An 18,851-nucleotide genomic window follows, 5' to 3' on the forward strand; every position below is an offset into this window, starting at 1 on the left:
CTCATGGGAGGGAATGACAAAAAACTGGGAAGCCCGGTGGCCGGCACGGTGAACGACTGGTTAGCACACCTGCCTCACAGTTCTGGCGACCGGAGTTGAAATCCCGGCCCCGCCTGTGTGGAGTTTGCATGTTCTCCCCGTGTCTGGGTGTGTTTTCTCTGGGCACTCCGGTTTCCTCCCACATCCCAAAAATATGCGTCGTAGGTTGATTGAAGACTATAAATTGTCCGTAGGTGTGAATGTGAGTGCGAATGGTTGTTTGTTTGTATGTGCCCTGCGATAGGCTGGCGACCAGTTCAGGGTGTACCCCGCCTCCCGCCCGAAGATAGCTGGGATAGGCTTCAGCAGCCCTCGACCCTAGTGAGGATAAGTGGTAAAGAAAATGGATGGATGGATGGTTTTCCGGTGATTACCTGAGATGAGTAGAGTAAGCAGAGCTGTTTGGTGGGTGACAAGGGAGATGAGTCGCCCGTCCAGGGCTGTGATTCAAGAGGAAGCTGGAGCTGACGTGCTAAACCCTCGTGAATAAAACTATCATCGGCACCGGAGTTGATGAGAGCGGGAACCGGACTCTTGCAATCCGGGCCCAAGATAAAGGAGGAAACGGTCATGTGGGAGGGAGAACTGGGAGAATTGTTAGTTTAGCTCACCACGGCACTCTCGGTTCATGGGGAGCCTGATCTTTTGGTCTCACGGAACATGTGGCAATGAAGTGGCCTGGTTGGCCACAATAGATACATAATTGTTGGTTGAAACGGAGCTGACGTCCCTGAGGGTCTTATCTGGTTTGCCGAGTAGCATGGGCTCACTCAAAGCAGTGGAGGGTGATGGAGAGGTGGTCTGCCCATGGAGGATGCTAGTCTGCGAGCTCTCACCCCCCTCTCGCGTGCTGTTTCCGTAAGCGATTGTCTAGTCGGATGGATATCGAAATTAAGTCCTTGAGTGAGGAGGGCTCGTCCCTGGCTGCGTCCGTGGCATTGATCGAAGGTTGTGGGCTCGGAAGGAATACTCACGAGAGGGTGGCCGGAGTGCATTTGGGAAGATATGAGGGATACTTGTTGGGAGAGGGTGTTTAAAGAGTCCATAATCTCACGAAGAATTTTGTACAGTCTACCAATGTGGGTGCCTTGGTGGGTGAGCGCTTGCCTTAACGGTTCCGGGGTTGCTGGGTCCATGATGGCCAGAGTATTCTGTCACGATACAATCGTATCAATGTTGACTGGACCCAGAAGCAGACGGAGGTGGAGGAAGTAGTGGATAATGGTTTATTATAATCCAGTTCAGGGTAAGTATCTCCAAGGCGTGATGGTGAACTGTCGGGACAAGGAACGTGCAGGAAGCTGGGGACGTGTACAGGTGGGAGAGCTTGGCGGCATGGCTGGAGAGGACAGCGAGGCGGGGGGCACGGAAGGAGCACTGGAGACAAAGAAGAATACAAGGAGGTAAGTGCAATTGCAGGAAGTCGAGTAACTTACAACAAGAGTGCGAGAGTCAGGCCTGTGTACCACAATTGAGTGATAATACTCTGCCGGTGGAATCCTAGATCTGGCAGGCTTATATGCAGGCAATGGTGAGTGCTGATTGAAGACAGGTGCACGGACAAAGTGATCCTGATTGCTGGGGAGAGAGAGGGAGAGAGAGGCAAGGTGCAATGTGCCACCCAAGCTCCAAAGGAGGAACTGCAGGGCACAGATCATGACAAAAAGGTCTTTGTAAGATTCCACAGCGAAAATGTGGTCTTGTCCAACACCGGATTGAATAATTACATACAAGTGTCGACAGTTTTGTCTACAGTTACAGTATACGTATACAAGTTGCTTTTTTTTCATATAAAGATCACAGTTAATAGTGCTGTGTATCCTTTCCCACTATATATACAGTATACTAAAGCCAGAGCCTCTCACACCAGCACCATTTTTTAGCAATAAATTATGCAGCCTGTAAAAATCTCCAGTCATCCTCAGCAGGCATACGGTGGCTCTCGCTGCAAGATTTTTTTTTATGTGAAGTTTGCCCAGTACATTCTATGCGGCAGTTCAGTATTTGAGAAATTAGATTTCATAGTTGTACTTGTGTGTATTTCTCTCAGTCTCTAATATTCTTATCAGATGTTCCTCAATCAGATTAGGTTCCGCTTTCTGCAACTACAGCCTCTCCTGTTGCATTTTCATCATGTCCAGAGAGCCAGTTCACGCCCCTCCCATCCTGCTAGTAGACCAATGAGATACAGATACAAACACACACACACACACACACACACATGCACACGCACACACACACATACACACAACCCTCCCTAACAAGTATCGGTCTATCTCTCCTTTAATCTATCAATTCCACCCCCTATCCCTTGTTATATAATCTCTAATCCACTATCTATCACAATCCCTCCCACCCCTCCCTCCCAATCTCAAACCCATCCCTCCCATCGTCCTATACCTCCAAACCCCATATCTTAAATCAATCTACCTCATAAATATAATCCATTCCTCCTCCCCCCTATCCTTTTCCACATTCCAACCCACCCCTTAACTTTTTCATCTTCTACCTATATCATCAATACCATCCCCCCCTCTCAAACCCCTATATCCCCCCCCCCCCCAAATCACCACCCACCCCCCCACCAAAACCCCAACCCCCCCTCCCCCCCATTACACAAACCTCCCCCCACCCAAAAAACCCCAAAAAAAAAAAAACCCTCTCCCCCCCCCCAAAACCCACTACCCCCACCCAAAACCCCATACACATTCCCAATACCCACCCCATCACCACTTCCTAATAACCAATACCCTAACAACACCATACCTACACCCCAATACACTAAAACCTTCTACCCACTCTCCCCCCCCACTCCCCTTACACCCCCTCTCCCAATTCCACTTAAAACCACCCAATCCTATCACAACCCCTCCATATTATAACCCTACCTTCCTAAATACCAAACCATCAAACACAATACAATCCATATCTCTTTATCCCCATATCATATTATAAATTGATCACTACTTTCCTCATTGCTACTACACACCCTTTACACACTCACATACACAAACAAAACACAGGACATATACTACCTATTTACCTGTTTCTTATCTTATCAGATTCTGGTCAGTGTGTTATTCTTTGTATTGTTTTTCTTGCAAGTTTATTTATGGATTGTTGATTGAACTTGCACATGAATCCTGAGGGAGGTAATCGTTGAGCTAAAATACTAGTAATAATTGTCGACTTTAACAATAGTCACTGTGATGTATCCAATTCAATATTTGCCAAACCCTACACTAATTGTAGAATACTAACATATTTGTTGTTGCACCTGGGGGATTAAAGTGAGGTGGTAATATAAAGCTCTTAAAAGGCTTAATGCATTCCATTAAGCATTCTACTTGACGTATTAATCATTCAACATGTGAAAAGGAATATAATGTAGTAACTGATCATTCGTGCCCCATTATCCTGTATGGCGTGGTTGTCACAATATGACATATTGGTCTTTGTAGTAATGATACTTTTTTTTATCGGCCTGCTGAAAACAAGTGCCATTTTTCACAAAAGCTATTAAAATGCAGTGTAATGCATTTAAATGGTTATACCTGTACGCATCATGTAAAATGCTATGCTTATCCACCCAGTTTGGACATCAAGATTGACATCTGCTTTCAGAAAGTCTAGCGGACTGAAGCCTGTGAAAGCGGTTTTCACTGAACAAGTACTGTTATGCTGTGGCCGGACACTCACCGATGGAGCTTACTCAACCAAACAGACTGACAGGATTTTTTTTATTTTACTGCTACATCCAAAACTAAATTATTTGGCTTGTGGCCCAGCGGCATATCAATGTGGCGTCATGCCCAGTCAGCCTTCACTCAGTATATCATTCTGTCTTTGATGCTACAGTAATGTTGCAGACCCCCCAAAATTATTATTATTATTTTTTTAAAAACCTAACAAAAAGCCAATACTTCCTGTGATTGCACTGCAACCATCCGCTGAGCCTCTAGTGTGAAGGTGAGACACCAACAGTGAAACGTCCTTCACTGGCATTCACAAAGGTGTTTTTTCATGGAGGAAATAAAGAGTTGTTTTCCAAACTGAGATAAAAGCCAAATAAAAAAAAAAAACTGAACAAAATTGTCATGCCATTTATTCGTAAAGACTATTATCTTTTGTTGAACATTTTTATACTGAGCAAGTTTATAGGGCTAAGGTTTATGTTCTTAAAAGTTGCAGGTCTGGATAAATAATAAGAACAGAATCTCAGAACAGTCCAAATGGATTGATAGCTTTTCGGAAAAGAGCTCTGAAAATGCTTAGTTTGGTAAAGAATCACCATTACTATCAATTTCTCTCATTAACATCTGAACATTCTAGTTTTAAAACATGATCAGCTTCTTTTTAGGTAATAATGTTAGAAAAAAAACATAATGTTTTAACAGAGACTTCATATTGTAGCAAAAATGAATGAGACAAACTAAAACTATTTAGCAAAAATGAATGAGACAAACTAAAACTATTATCATTATGTCCTCAGTCCCAAAATGTCTTAAATGCACATTAAACATTTTATTATTTTTGTCATAAATGCTGTCTCATCAGGTTTTTATAGACATGAAAACTAGGATAAGCCTCCATACCAGGAATGCAACTTGATGAGTTATGATCAATCTATCATAATTTACCAGTTGTAGTGATTGGATTCTGGATTATTATCTTTTGGGAGGGGGTGGCAAATTATTCTCAGATTTCTGTCACGAGCGAAGACCTCGTCTCACAATGTATGTTAAAAAAAATGTTTTGGACCATGGTGGGTGCAGCTGTAAGAGCAGTCATCTCTCTCGGGATGTGAGTCAGACATTTCTAGTCTCGCTCCTGCTGTCCTTTCGGTCTGTCACAGAGATGAGAAGAGAACATGCATTGAGCAGCTCAAACACTCACAGTAGATGTGACATTGTTCCACTTCCTTGTGACATCTCATACAGCCTCATACTTAGAGTGGCACTTTACTTTAAGGATACCGTTATTAGGGCTTTATAAATTGTTTATACTGTACAGGGTTTGTTATTTAACCTGTTGACACAATATAAACACAATACATACACGTACACAATACACACACACAATACAATGTAAACACATACAATATAAATACAACATATATAATTTGCAAAACAACTTATTTATAAAGACATTATACAAAAAAATGGAAAAGCAAAGCGAAGCAAATTTATTTATACAGCGCATTTCATAGACAACGTAACTCAATGTGCTTTACATGATTAAAAGCATTTAAAAACTAAGAAAAAAACTGTTTATAAACATTTAAAACAAAGAAAAAAAAAAAAAAGAAAATAGTCAAGTCTACTTGAGATAAAAGCATGGATGCGTTTCTCCTGGTCAGCTTGACACATGCAAGCCTTGTCTCTGGATATGTTCTTCAGATGGTAGACGGCAGTTTTAGTAATTGATTTGATATGACTGTTGAAAGTCAGGTCGGAATCTATCACAACACCACGGTTTCAAGTCTCATTTAGACTAACAGAATTTTTTTTATTAAAGTCCCCCAAAACAGAGCAAAAAAAAAGGAAATTTGACACATCACATAAAAGAGTGTTGTTAACAAGCCGGACAATGGATGAATGAATAATAAAATAAAAATTGTAGTATGTGAAATCAGGCTTCAAAATGGTCAAGAATTTAGACAATCTTTCAGTTTACGGACGCTTTGGGCGTGTTGCTAAATGCTCTCAAACTCCTGCCTCCCAGTCAATCAAATATATAAGTGTCTTCTTTCATGGCTGTAAGCGCGGAGAGAATTTCCAGCGACAGAGATTGCAGCCTCTGAGTGATGCTAAGCCGCACCTCCAGGACAGTTTTCCCTCCTTTAACATTCAGCGCACAGCCGCATGAGGCGCATTGATGATTTTTTTCCCCTCCTCCTCCTCCTCACCCTGCGATGTGCAGCCGTGGAACTGTGATGCTTTTCTAATCGCTGTCAGGCTGGCAATGATCACAGGGGCGGCGGCTCTTGCCCTGCCGTTGCCTCACAACTCAATGCGCACGGTGCCAGACGGCTAGCACTGTAGCCCAACTAACACAACACTTCAGGGAAGATGTATTTTGTAGTTGTGGGCATAGTGTCATGAGCTGTGTTTTGATTAGATTTAGTCATGTTTTTTCTAGTTTTCCGTTCACATGTTCATGTATTGTGTGTTCGTTTAGTTATTGTGTCCACGTCAGCCCTCTACCTTGTGTCAACCTATCAGCTCTCTCCAGCCACTCGTGTCTTGTCCAGGTGTTTGTCGTTGTTGCATCCGTGTGCTTGTATTTGTTTCCCTGGTTCCTTTGAGTCCTTGTTGGGTCATTGTCATATGTCATTTGCTGGTGCAGTAAGTCATGTCTCGCTTCCTGTTTTGTTTAGTTTTAAGTGCTTCTTTGTTATTTAGTTTGTTTGTATTTAGATTTTTCCAGGTGCCTTGGTTGCCTGTTTTCTGTAAATCATTTTCTTGTTATTCCTGCACTCCTGCTCGGCCTCCCTACTTCGCTGCTCTTGGGTCCACCAACTACGTTCCTCCAAACAGCACAAACCTGAACCAACCTCTGTCAGGTTTCTGCAGGTTGGTGAAAGAAGGTGGTGGACCCAAGTGCAGGGAGGCCAGGCAGGAGTGCAGGAATTCCAACAAATCCAAAAAAAATACAGAAAAGAGACAACCAAAGCACATGGAAAACTCTAAACACTAATTTAAAGTCCCAAAAAAACAATAAAGTAACACTTGGTGTAAGTTCAACAAAACAGAAAGCAAGGCATGACTTACTGCAACAGCAAATGACATCAGACAAAGAACTTAAAAGGACTGGAAAAAATAGGAAAGTAGATACAAGCAAACTGATGAGACATTGAGGAACACCTGGACAAGACACGAGTGGCTGGAGGTGGCTGATAGGTTGACACAAGGTAGAGGGCTGAACAGGTGGACACAATAACCAAACGAGCCCACAATACATTAACATGTGAACGGAAAACTAGAAAAAAACATGACAGTCTAAATCTAATCAAAAGCAAAGCTCCTGACATCTACAGTAGTTTGATGGTCAATTGCATCCTATACTGGAGGTTTGGCACTGTTCACTTTTCTACTGTCCAAATGAGCTCCAACATTCCAAATTTATTAGTAGCCTATACAAACTATAACATCTTTATCCAAACTCTGAGCCGACCGCAACTCTATTAAAAAAACACACACATTTTGAATGGACCCTCAGAGCCCGAATGAAGGGTTTATATTACTTTCAAACCTCGCGGCAAGACCTGAAGCGCTTCCCGAATAGGTCACATGGTACAGGTGGGCACAGAGGCTTGGGATGTCATCATTTCTGACTCCTCCCCTAAGTGGCGCAAGCCTTTGCGGAAACACCACAGACTCGCCAGATCTCGTAACGTCACTAGTTTTTTGTCCCACACACAAAATCAGGAAAATTTAGGTGAAAAACCTTTAAGCCATATCTCAACAATTCAGTACTATGTTGTTCTCAGTCCTTTCACAGGTTGTCAGCACTTCAAACATATTGAATTTATTTAGAAACAAAACAAAGATTTTGGGGGACTGTAAGTATCTTGCGACATAAATCGCTACAACGCATTTAATGGAGCTGCATTGCTTTCTCAAAGTTTTAACACTTGAGCTAAGCCTGCTTCAGAAAGGGAGAGAAATCTGGCTACTTGTATGCTCATTTGGTGTGCTTACTGTGGGGAGGGTCTCATTACAAAAAGTCGATCAGTCAGCATACAGCACAGAGCAGAGGAGAAAGAGAGTCGAGGGAGCTTGTGTGGATTTGAATTGAGAGGGCAAGTTATTTATTTGAAGGGGCTTTGCCCCCTCTTGCCCCTGCGTAAAGCCGGCCCTGGTTTCTAGAGCCTTCCTTACAGGTGTATGACAATTTAGGTCGACTCATGGTGTAGCTACAAGATTAAAAAGGGAGCCATGGGGGCCGGGAGGGAGCGAGGGAGAGGGGCTGCTGGGATTCTAAACAGCAGCTTTGCATTGCTGGTCTGAACAAGAGGGTTTGTTCTGTCTCCATCTCTCCCACAGCCTCTGTTGTGTCAGCATGGAGCTGCACGACTTGCTCATTCTATACTGTTCACACACACAGGCACGCACGCGCACGCACACACGCACACTTCAAGCTTCAAATAAGATCAGGCCAGGAGGTGCACACACAGACACCCACACAAACACATGCCTCAGGACGTTTGTGAAACATATGCATGATGAAGTGCCAAAGTTTTAGAATGGAACAGAGCTGACTGAGAGACCAAAACAGACTAATAAAGATTATGCAAATGACTGATGTCACAGAAGTTTGAAGGAGTGCAGCTCTCATTGCAGGACCGACCACAAAGGAACCCCGAAAGGTGACGTTCCCGACCCCCGCCTTCCTGTATGCACGTATTGAATTTGCAAAATCCCGACTCCATCACATTATTGTTGTGGAGCTCGTTGTGCTCAAATGTCACTGTGAATGTCTGGACTGTGTTTTAAATATAATGTAACTTTGTGTCATACAATCAGCAACTCACATTTATTTCCATAATTGATTTCTTTTTGGTGAGTTTTAAATGATTCAGCACAAAAATAACCTTTACAATATTCCAGGGCTCAATGGAACTTTTCTTCAATAGAATTTCTTAGCAGTAATGTGCATACCTGCATGTCAAGCATGGTCTTTTCCTCTGGTCAGACTAATGAAAATCTCAGGGTCTCAGTGGGCATTAAAGGAGAGAACAAGTACACACAATGTGCTGAAGCAGCCTTATTAACTGAGACAGAGCAGAGAGGGAAGCTACGACAATCAAATATTGTCCAGACACTACAAGAAAGAGTGATGAATACAAACATTCTTAGATCTATCTCATCTTTAAAAGTACAAATAATTGTGGTAATTGAGCAAACACAGCAAAAAAAAAGGAAGAATATACTCTCATCGGCCACATTAAGGAAACCCACTTAATCTGAGATGTTTTTAAATTATATTATTCCATTATTTTTATTACTGAAATTCTTAACGATAACAATGATCAGTTTGTATTAATACTTTCAGAGCTGTTTTTGATTTGTCTTTTATTTTTTGTCTTCAATTTTAAATGCTTTTAATTATGTAAACACAATGAGTTACCTTGTGTATGAAATGCGCTGTAAATGTGCTTTGCTTTGCTACTATTTTCCTCTGTCATGTAAAAACAAGTTATCTGACTCTATGATGCAGTACACATTTGATCATACGCAATAACCCAATGTTGTGGACAGTAAGTGTAAAATATGGCATCTGGCGCTCACAAAACCAACAAAGTCAAAGAAGACAGAAAAAGCTATGATGAAAGTCTGCAGTGGTAAGCAAAACCAAAGCACATCATTGCACTTTTAAAAAAATCAAGGCTTCAGACTGAGACAGGGTCAGGACAACAGGGCTGTGATGCACCACTCTCAATCTCCCGCACCTTTATTACAGCCACAATACACACTCATGTACACAAATATTACCTTTAATATTCCAAGACATTGGCCTTGAGCGTGATACAGAGGTCATAAAATCAATTTCAAGAGGGAAATGCTTGAACAGCAAAGCAGGCAGTGTAAAGAAAAGTCTAATATTCAGAGCCATACATTATCCCTACATTTGTGAGTGTTTCATTGTCATGGTCAAATGTATGTGATTTTCTTGTCCTGTTACCATGTTTTCAAAGCAGCAGTATTGCTTGTCCAATACAACATACACGCTGTTGTTTATTGAGCACAAAACCTACTTTCTCAGTGTATTGATTGTGGAAATGAATATTTATGCGGTCATTCATTTCCTTTCCCAAGGCTCTAAAATAAATTGCCTTGTTGTTGTCTTTTCACAATGTTTCTCCCTTGCAGATTATTATGTGTTGTCTACTGTAAACTGTGTTTGTGTGTCTCTGACTTGTCAGACTCAGCAGAAGTGCATTGCCATCTTTGCACTGCTATGCTGCTTTGCCGTGCTATTGGTGCTCATCTTCTCTTCTGTGGATGTTTGGGGGGACAGTGAGGATGGAATCACAGAGGAGAATTGTCGCACTGACTGTCGGTGAGATAATCAGGGAACATTGAAAGCATAACAAGATAACATAAAAAGAAGACAAGAAGAATGTTAATTTGTTGATGCCACCATTAAGCCTTGGTTATTTCCATATTGCAGCATTGTCCTTATGGAGACAATCCCTGAGGATCTTAAAGAACACTTGAATGGCAGACCCCACTTGCCACTCTTTGCTGGCTTCCACACCCTGCTGGACCGAGCTAAGCACTCAGTCCAGGTAGTGTCACCAGTCTGGAACTTGAGGCCCATGGAAAAAACTATGACAAGCACAGGAAGACAGGTACAAAGTCATGAATACACCATTGACTTCCAGTAGAGCATATGTCAACTTGTATTTCCCAAGTGGTCCATGAGAGAAAACTTTAATTATTATAAGGATTATGTGTCACCTCTTAATGAGTTGAGTCCTGAGATGAAACAATACATAAACACTGAATGCCGCTTCCTCAGGGTCAACGTTTATTCCAGAGATTGCTCAGCTTGAAATCCCGTGGGGTCAAACTAAAGATTGCCAGCAGCCTGACTAACTCTGCAGAACAGAAGATTTTGGCAACGCACAGTAAGTAATTGGCAAACTGGCATTCACTCCAATTTTTAACTTTCACCCTCTCCTGTCCATATCTTACCGTCCAGACGCAGAGGTTCATTTGGTCAACATGACAGCTTTCACCAGAGGAGGACTCCATTCCTCATTCTGGATCGTAGATCGGACACACTTTTATGTTGGCAGTGCTGACATGGACTGGAGGTCATTCTCCACGGTAACATCAACATTATGCATGTGTTGTGCAAAAATTAAGGGTTGACACTCCAATTAGACGCAGTCTTAGTGTCTCTGAACTAAAGACTGAGCAACGGGATGAAGGGACAGAGCGGTGTTTGTGTCAATATGCAGTTATTTCAGGAGATACCTTTTGATAGAGATCAAACTGCTGCATTTCATGTTTGAAGAATATGATGGGAAAAAAATCCTGCTTCTTATAAACAGATATATACAATCTACATGTGATAAAGACTTTGGATAAATGTTAGACAAGTCATGCAAAAAAGAGGGAGGGAAATTAAGCCTAAAGTCGAAACTAATGAATTCACCAACCGTGGTAATTAAAGGAATGCAAATTTGGTGTGTTCCCTTCCCTGTAGGTCACACACTCAAACAGTAAGAACGTCCACTCCAAAATTAATGACCCTGTAAGAGTATATTTAGAGCAGTTAATGTGTTTGCTGACCCACTTCTTATCTGCAAATTAATACACTATTAAGTTTTGTTGTCATCCTGTCTCTCAGGACAAACGAGTCTTGAGCCTCAACTTTTCTGCTGTATCACTGGTGAATTTCTCTTCCTTCCTGACACCCAACAGAGAAAGGAGCTGGGCCTGATGGTGTATAACTGCAGTTGTCTGGCTCTGGACCTCCACAGAGTCTTTTCTTTTTACTGGCAGCTCCATGAGAGGGACTACATCCCCTCAATCTGGTCCAAGAGAGTTACAGCGCTCTATGGGAGACACCAGGCCCTGGAGCTGGAACTCAACAATACCCCTGCAGTTGCATATGTGTCTGTAAGGATCTTTCTCTATTAGTATTTGTTTTTTATACCCAGCACATGGATCATGATAAATGGCACACCTTTTAAAATTGCACACTTAAGTAAATGGGTGGTGTCTTGGTGCCTGGTGTGAGTGTGTTACTATATCCTATCCCCTTTTTCATTTGCTACGTCTCCCTGTAGGAGCATGGCTTTGTGGGAAATGTTGTTTTCATATCAGTAGTAAACATCTGCACTGTCCAGGATAATTTTAGTGAGAAGTTGAAGAAACGTTAATGCACAATAAGGCATCATGGTGACCTAGCGGTTAGCACAGCTGCCTCATAGGGTCTGAGGTCAGCGGTTCGAAGCCGGTCTCCGTGTTGTTTGTTTGTGTGAATGGTTGCTCGTCTGTATGTCCAGGGTGTACCCCGCATTCCGCCCAAAGACAGCTGGTATCATCTCCACTTGCCACCCGAGTGAGGATAACCCATTCATCCATCCATTTTCCTCCGCTTATCCAACGTCAGGTCACGGGGGCAGCATCTTAAGCAGGGAAGCCCAGATTTCCCTCTCCCCATCCACTTCGTCCAGCTCTTCCGGGGGGATCCCGAGGCGTTCCCAGGCCAGCCAAGAGAAGTAGTCTCTTCAGCATGTCCTGGGTTGTTCCCCGGATCTCCTCCCAGTGGGACGTGCCCGGAACACCTCACCAGAGAGGCGTCCAGGAGGCATCCTTATCAGATCTTCTCCCTGACCCGGAGAGGGCACTCCACCCTTTTCTGACTGAGGACCATGGCCTCAGATTTGAAGGTGTTATTTTTCATCCCAGCCGCTTCACACTAAGTTGCGAACCGTTCCAATGAGAGTTGGAGATCATGGGTTGATGAAGCCATCAGAACCACATCATCTGCTAAAAGCAGAGATACTGAGGTCATCAAACCTGACCCCCTCAATACACCGGCTGCGCCTAGAAATTCTGCCCATAAAGGTAATGAACAGAATCGGTAACAAAGGAGAGCCTTGGCAGAGTCTCACTGGAAACGAATCCGACTTCCTGCCAGCACTGCTGACCAAATTCTGACACCGGTCGTACAGGGATCGAACAGTCCAAATCAGGGAGTCCAGTACCCCATACTCACGGAGCACCCACCACAGGACACCCTGAGGGACACGGTCGAACGCCTTCTCCTAGTCCACAAAGCACATGTGGACTGGTTCGGTGAACTCCCATGCACGCTCGAGGACCCTCCTGAGGTTGTAGAGCTGGTCCACTGTTCCACGGGTAGGACGAAAACCACTCTGCACCGCTTGAATCTGACATTCGACTTCCAGACGGACCTTCCTCTCCAGCAACCCTGAATAAACCTTACCAGGGATCCTGACGAGTGTGATCCTCCTAAAGTTGGAACACACCCTTCGGTCCCCCTTCTTAAAAAGGGGGATCATCACCCCAGTCTGCCAGTCCAGAGGCACTCTCCCCAATGTCCCTGCGATGTTGCAGAGGCGTGTGAAGCAGGACAGTTCCACAGAGTCCACAGACTCTGCTTGCTTATGGGAAGGCATGTCGATGGAATTGAAGAGGTCTTCCAAGTATTCGGCACGTTGACTTACAATGTCCCAAGTTGAGGTCAGCAGCACCCCATCCCCATTATACATAGTGTCGACGGTGCACTGCTTCCCCCTCCTGAGACACCGGACGGTGGACCAGAATTTCCTCAAAGTCCAGAAGTCATTCTCCATGGCCTCACCGAACTACTCCCACGCCAGAGTTTTTGTCTCAGAAACCACCAAAGTTGTGTTCCGCTTGGCCAGCTGGTACCCATCAGCTGCCTCCAGAGTCCCACAGGCCAAAAAGGCCTGATAGGACTCCTTCATGAAAATAATTTCACCCTAACAATAAATTATGCCAAGATATAGCCTTTCTATTGCAAAATAGAGAACAGCAGCAATTTGGGGCTCTGCCATGCTTGTTGTTAGTAAAATATTAGCAAAATGTTTGCAAAAAATTGTTGGGGCTTAAAAATATATTCTGTTAATTATAACCTCATATAACCGTTTGTGTTAAAGTGAGAATAAGAAAGTAGACCTTGTTGTTCTTTCTTTCTGATATTGTATTATCACTTTTCTGTGAGACAAAGAAAGATGTCTGTGGTTGCGTGGGGTCAGTGGCATAAGGCAGATGATGACTGCCTTTTCATATGTGCATTTATGACCCTGCTTGTAGGCAGACAGTTCTTGGAAAGGCAGCCATCAGGTTGTATTTTGACTGTTTTCTTGCATGCGTCTTTTATTTTTATTCAATTGTATCAGTCATTATTGTCAAAGTGATTGTCCTGTCTGTTGCCTACTAAAGGGTTATACCATTTTCTCTTGATCTTTGTAGACATGGTTGCAGCAGAAGTTTCTAATTTGTGTTCCAATTCATGTTACCACAAGCTTTTACGCATGCTCACCAAATTCAGTGACACTATACATTTTTGTCCTAATTGCACAAATGTTTTTACAATTTTAAGGAAACAGACACTGAGTCCACCTTTTTGTAGATCCTCATCCTCTCTGTCACTCTCATTCATTCATTCATCTTCCGTTTCGCTTATCCTTACTAGGGTTGCGGGCGTGCTGGAGCCTATCCCAGCTATCTTTGGGCGAGAGGCGGGGTACACCAAATAAACAACCATTCGCACTCACATTCACACCGAAGGGCAATTTAGAGTCTTCAATTAACCTACCCTGGATGTTTTTGGGATGTGGGAGGAAACCGGAGTACCTGGAGAAAACCCACGCGGTTAGTTTGTGTTTAAGCGATTATTGGCTAAACATCTTAAATTTAACGAGTATCCACCCAACCATTCTGCATATGAAATGAACTGCATCGCCTCATACTGTATTATTTTCTAATATTTGCCTCCTCATGGAGATAAACTAGAGAAACCCAAATATTAGAAAAAGCTTTCAGTATGATGCAGTGTAGTTCTACACCCATAATTCTAAACATGTAGTAAGCTTTGTAAAGGCAGAATGTGACTTGTGTATGTACTACGTTTGGTCCCTTAATGAACTAATATCCGGACTATGGTCTAGACAGAGGCTTATGAAAGATTATTTGCCAACTTGCAACAGACACAGTCAGGGGGTGATCAATCATGCCCTTATCTGCTACAACCTGCTCTTGTGACCTCCCGTACTGTCATAATCCCTCCATCCATCCATCCACCATCCATTTTCTACTGCTTATCCGAGGTTGGGTCGCGGGGGCAGTAGCTTTAGTAGGGACGCCCAGACTTCCCTCTCCCCAGCCACTTCCTCCAGCTCTTCCGGTGGGATACCGAGGTGTTCCCAGGCCAGCCGAGAGACATAGTCTCTCCAGCGTGTCCTCCCGGTGGGACGTGCCTGGAACACCTCACCAGGGAGGCGTCCTGGAGGCATCCGAATCAGATGCCCCAGCCACCTCCTCTGGCTCCTCTCAATGTGGGGGAGCAGCTGCTGTGCTCTGAGATCCTCCCGGATGACCGAGCTTCTCACTCTATCTCTAAGGGAGAGGCCGGACACCCTGCGGAGGAAAATCATTTGGGCCGCTTGTATCCGGGATCTTGTTCTTTCGGTCACGACCCACAGCTCGTGACCATAGGTGAGGGTAGAAACGTAGATCGACCAGTAAATTGAGAGCTTCGCCTTTCGGCTTAGCTCCTTCTTTACCACAACGGACCGATACAAAGTCCGCATCACTGCAGACGCTGCACCGATCCGCCTGTTGAGCTCCCGTTCCATTCTTCCCTCATGCGTGAACAAGACCCCAAGATACTTGAACCCCTGCACTTGGGGCAGGATAAAATAGCATACTTTGTTTTGTGTTTTAATTTTTGTTGTATAAGAAGTTACCTTCACCATTTTAGTTCATTGCAGTGTTTCACTTGTGATCTGTGTATAACAATATGTGTAAAGTCACCTTACTGATGTATCTTTTTTGCAGTCCTCCCCTGGTCTTTTCTGTCCTAAAGAGCGCACTAAAGATGTAGAGGCCATCTATCACGTCATGCAGAGTGCAAAGACATTCGTCTTCATATCTGTGATGGACTACCTCCCTCTGGTGAGCAGGCGCCTCAGAGGAACCTTGGTCACAAGGTACTGAACTTTCCTATGAAAACATATGCTTCATGTGACATTGTTTCATCCCTGTGCCTGAATATATGAATACACAGTGACTCAATTTGAGGTTGTGTATAAGATGCAATGGAGGTGAACTTGCTTTGTCCAAGGCAGTGAGGGAATCATCTAATTAAAATGGCTTCATCATTAGGTACTGGTCGCCGCTTGATGAGATGATCAGAGAGGCCGTGGTCCTGAGAGGGATCAAAGTTCGCCTGCTCATAAGCTTCTGGAAGAGCACTCACCCCCTCACCTTTAACTTCGTAACCTCCCTCAAGTCGCTGTGCATGCAACTGTACAACTGCTCTTTTGAGGTGGTATGTGGAACAACTCTCTCACTATGTCTGAACATTGATAGGATGTTGCTGATTAATATTCAATAATGTAGAATTGAGGACTTTTTTATAATGCATCATTTTTGTAAAGTCAATTATTTTTCAGAGGTTTTTCAGTCACAAGGAGCAAAAGGATGACATTCAACATGGACTCAATCACAACAAGTACATGCTGACTGAGAATGCTTTATACATTGGTAGGCAATGCATTTATTAAATCTACAATATATTATTTTATAATGATAGTACTTACAATAGGGATATTGCTTGACTAATTTCATGCTCAATTTCCTATCCCTGCTTACCTTTAGACAGTGATAGGAAACAGTTAACCTGAAAATATAAAAAGAATCTTTTATCTCATTTAAGAACCAAGAGGTATGGTAGTTTTGAGTACAACGTATTAGTGCCACTCACCAGCCGAATAACTCATTAGCTGAAAGTAGATGCTGCTATATTACTTTAAGTTGGAGACTTGTACATAGACACAACTGAAAATGATTATCATCATCTCATTATCTGTTTTACCTCCTTAGGGAACCACAACTGGGTGGGTAATGAATTTTCCGATAATGGCGGAGTTGGCCTGGTGGTCCAGATGAAAAGTGGTGGAGGGAAGGTCATGGAACAACTGAAAGCTGCTTTTGAAAGAGACTGGACTTCACCTTATTCTAAAAGCCTGATGGGAAACAAAGATCGATATGACAAGTACAGACACCTGCACTAAGTGGAGATTAAAGAGGAGAGCGAGTGGAATGACCCTTTATCGTTATAAATACAGACTACCTTTCTGTAAATAATATTTAATGTGGACATGCTAGACTATGCACTACTAGGAACAGTTTATAGAGTACTTTATTTTCCATTGTCCAAATTAATTTATCTACATCTTGAAGTAACAATATACTGTAGCTCATTGCATCTTTAAGTCATTGTTAGTTGGTAATTATCTCCTTCTTTTTGACAGTAGAATGCTGCATGAAGTACAGTGTGTTTAAACCACTAAGCAACGCATATTCAACCTCGATCCTACTAACTGTAGGAATATACAGTGTGTGCGCGTGTATGCGTGCGTGTGTGTGTATGTGTGTATATGTATATATATATATATATATATATATATATATACAGACACACACGCACGGTGACTAACTGGTCAGCACTTCCGGTTGTTTGGTTAATTGAAAACTCTAAATTGCCCATAGGTGTGAATGTGGGTGCAAATGGTTGTTTTTTTTTATATGTGCCCTGCGACTGGCTGGCGACCAGTTCAGGGTGTCCCCTGCCTCTCGCCCGAAGATAGCTGGGATTGTCTCCAGCACGCCCGCAACCTGCATGAGGAGAAGCAGCAATGGATGGATATATATATATATATATATATATAATAAAATCAACTAATTAGGACAGCATGTGTAACTACTGTCAATTCTGATCCATAATACACTGTAACTGTTTCGAGACATCTTGTGGAATAAAAAAGCCACTGCAGCATGTTAAGAAAATTAGTCTCATCCATGAAGAGTAGGACTGGCCATGATGGCGAGAAGTTTGCACATTTGTCACTGACCCAAACAACTCCATCTACGGTCCCATAATGTCACAACATTGTTAATGGGTTAACAACAATCCCAAATCATCAAACTCTGGCACTCTGTCCTTGTATAAGGGTTATCAAAATGACTTGGACTGTCAGCATTTTATGGGGTGTAAGTAAATGGTCTGAGTAAATTTTAGAAATATTTTTGAGCCTTCACATCCATTCATTTTAACTTTATTTCTTTATTAGGGTCGTGTTTGAGCTGGAGTGTGACCAGCTGACTTTGGGCGAGAGGCGGGTTACACTGATCGCCAGTCAACTGCTGGGCACCCATTCACATCTCAAGGCAATTTAGAGTCTTGACTTAACCGTACATGCATATTTTGGGCATTTGGGAGGCAGCCGGCGTACCCAGAGAAAACCCACACAAGCACAGAGACAACATGCAAGCGCCACAAAGGAAGAGAGGGGTGAGACACGAATCCAGAACTTTGAAACGGTAAAGCATATGGTTTAACCACTAACACACTGTGCCTGCCCAGTGCCCTCAATTCCATGTCAGTGTTGCACATTGAAAATACAGTAATATTTTCTGGGAACCCTGCAGTCATGGACCCAATCACTTCCCCACCTTACGGTACCCTTGACTGTATAGCTCGTGTAGGGTTGTCCAAAGTCTGGTCGTCGGCCATTTGAGTAGATTTTAAAATAGGCCCACATTTATATTTTAATAATAAAATTACACAAAGCCTGCATTAGACATTAATGGGAAAAATCACTTTGTCGTTTTTTATTTTTAGAAAAAGCCACAAAATTTATCACATGCTTTTTTTTCAAATTATTTATTTAAAACTGTAAGTAAACATGAATGTTAAAAGATAACGCATTCCACTATCACTCTCTAAAAATGTTTCAGTGTTGAATTTTAAGACATACAGCAGAGTGTAGGATTTTGTAAACACACGGTGAAGTGAACCGCCTCTTCCCTCCATTTTCATGGATGTGGAAAAAGTTGGGACATGCCTGATCTACTCGATATATTTAGATGATACAACACTTGTTTTGGAATGCATTTACAGTACAGTACAGAAAATCAGTTTGTCGGTGCGATTTGCAATCGCATCTGTGGAGTTCCCAGATTTGAACACAGTGTGGCAGTGTTGGACCACTATAGCTGTTTTTAGTCCATTGC

At 42.9% G+C, this 18,851-nt stretch overlaps 1 protein-coding gene across 1 annotated transcript; it reads left to right on the forward strand.

The window, feature by feature from the left end:
* The first annotated feature begins 1,305 nt into the window (after positions 1–1,305).
* On the forward strand, positions 1,306–18,407 carry LOC133476868 (inactive phospholipase D5-like). Its single transcript, XM_061770808.1, has 11 exons — positions 1,306–1,442; positions 2,124–2,211; positions 9,968–10,104; positions 10,216–10,396; positions 10,567–10,675; positions 10,750–10,877; positions 11,478–11,675; positions 15,612–15,763; positions 15,939–16,104; positions 16,229–16,319; positions 16,659–18,407. The coding sequence occupies exons 1-11, from the start codon at positions 1,306–1,308 to the stop codon at positions 16,847–16,849; spliced, it is 1,578 nt and encodes a 525-aa protein (XP_061626792.1). The 3' UTR covers positions 16,850–18,407.
* Positions 18,408–18,851: the final 444 nt, after the last annotated feature.

The sequence above is a fragment of the Phyllopteryx taeniolatus genome, chromosome 4 (genome assembly GCF_024500385.1).
Source record: "Phyllopteryx taeniolatus isolate TA_2022b chromosome 4, UOR_Ptae_1.2, whole genome shotgun sequence".
Lineage (NCBI taxonomy): Eukaryota > Metazoa > Chordata > Actinopteri > Syngnathiformes > Syngnathidae > Phyllopteryx > Phyllopteryx taeniolatus.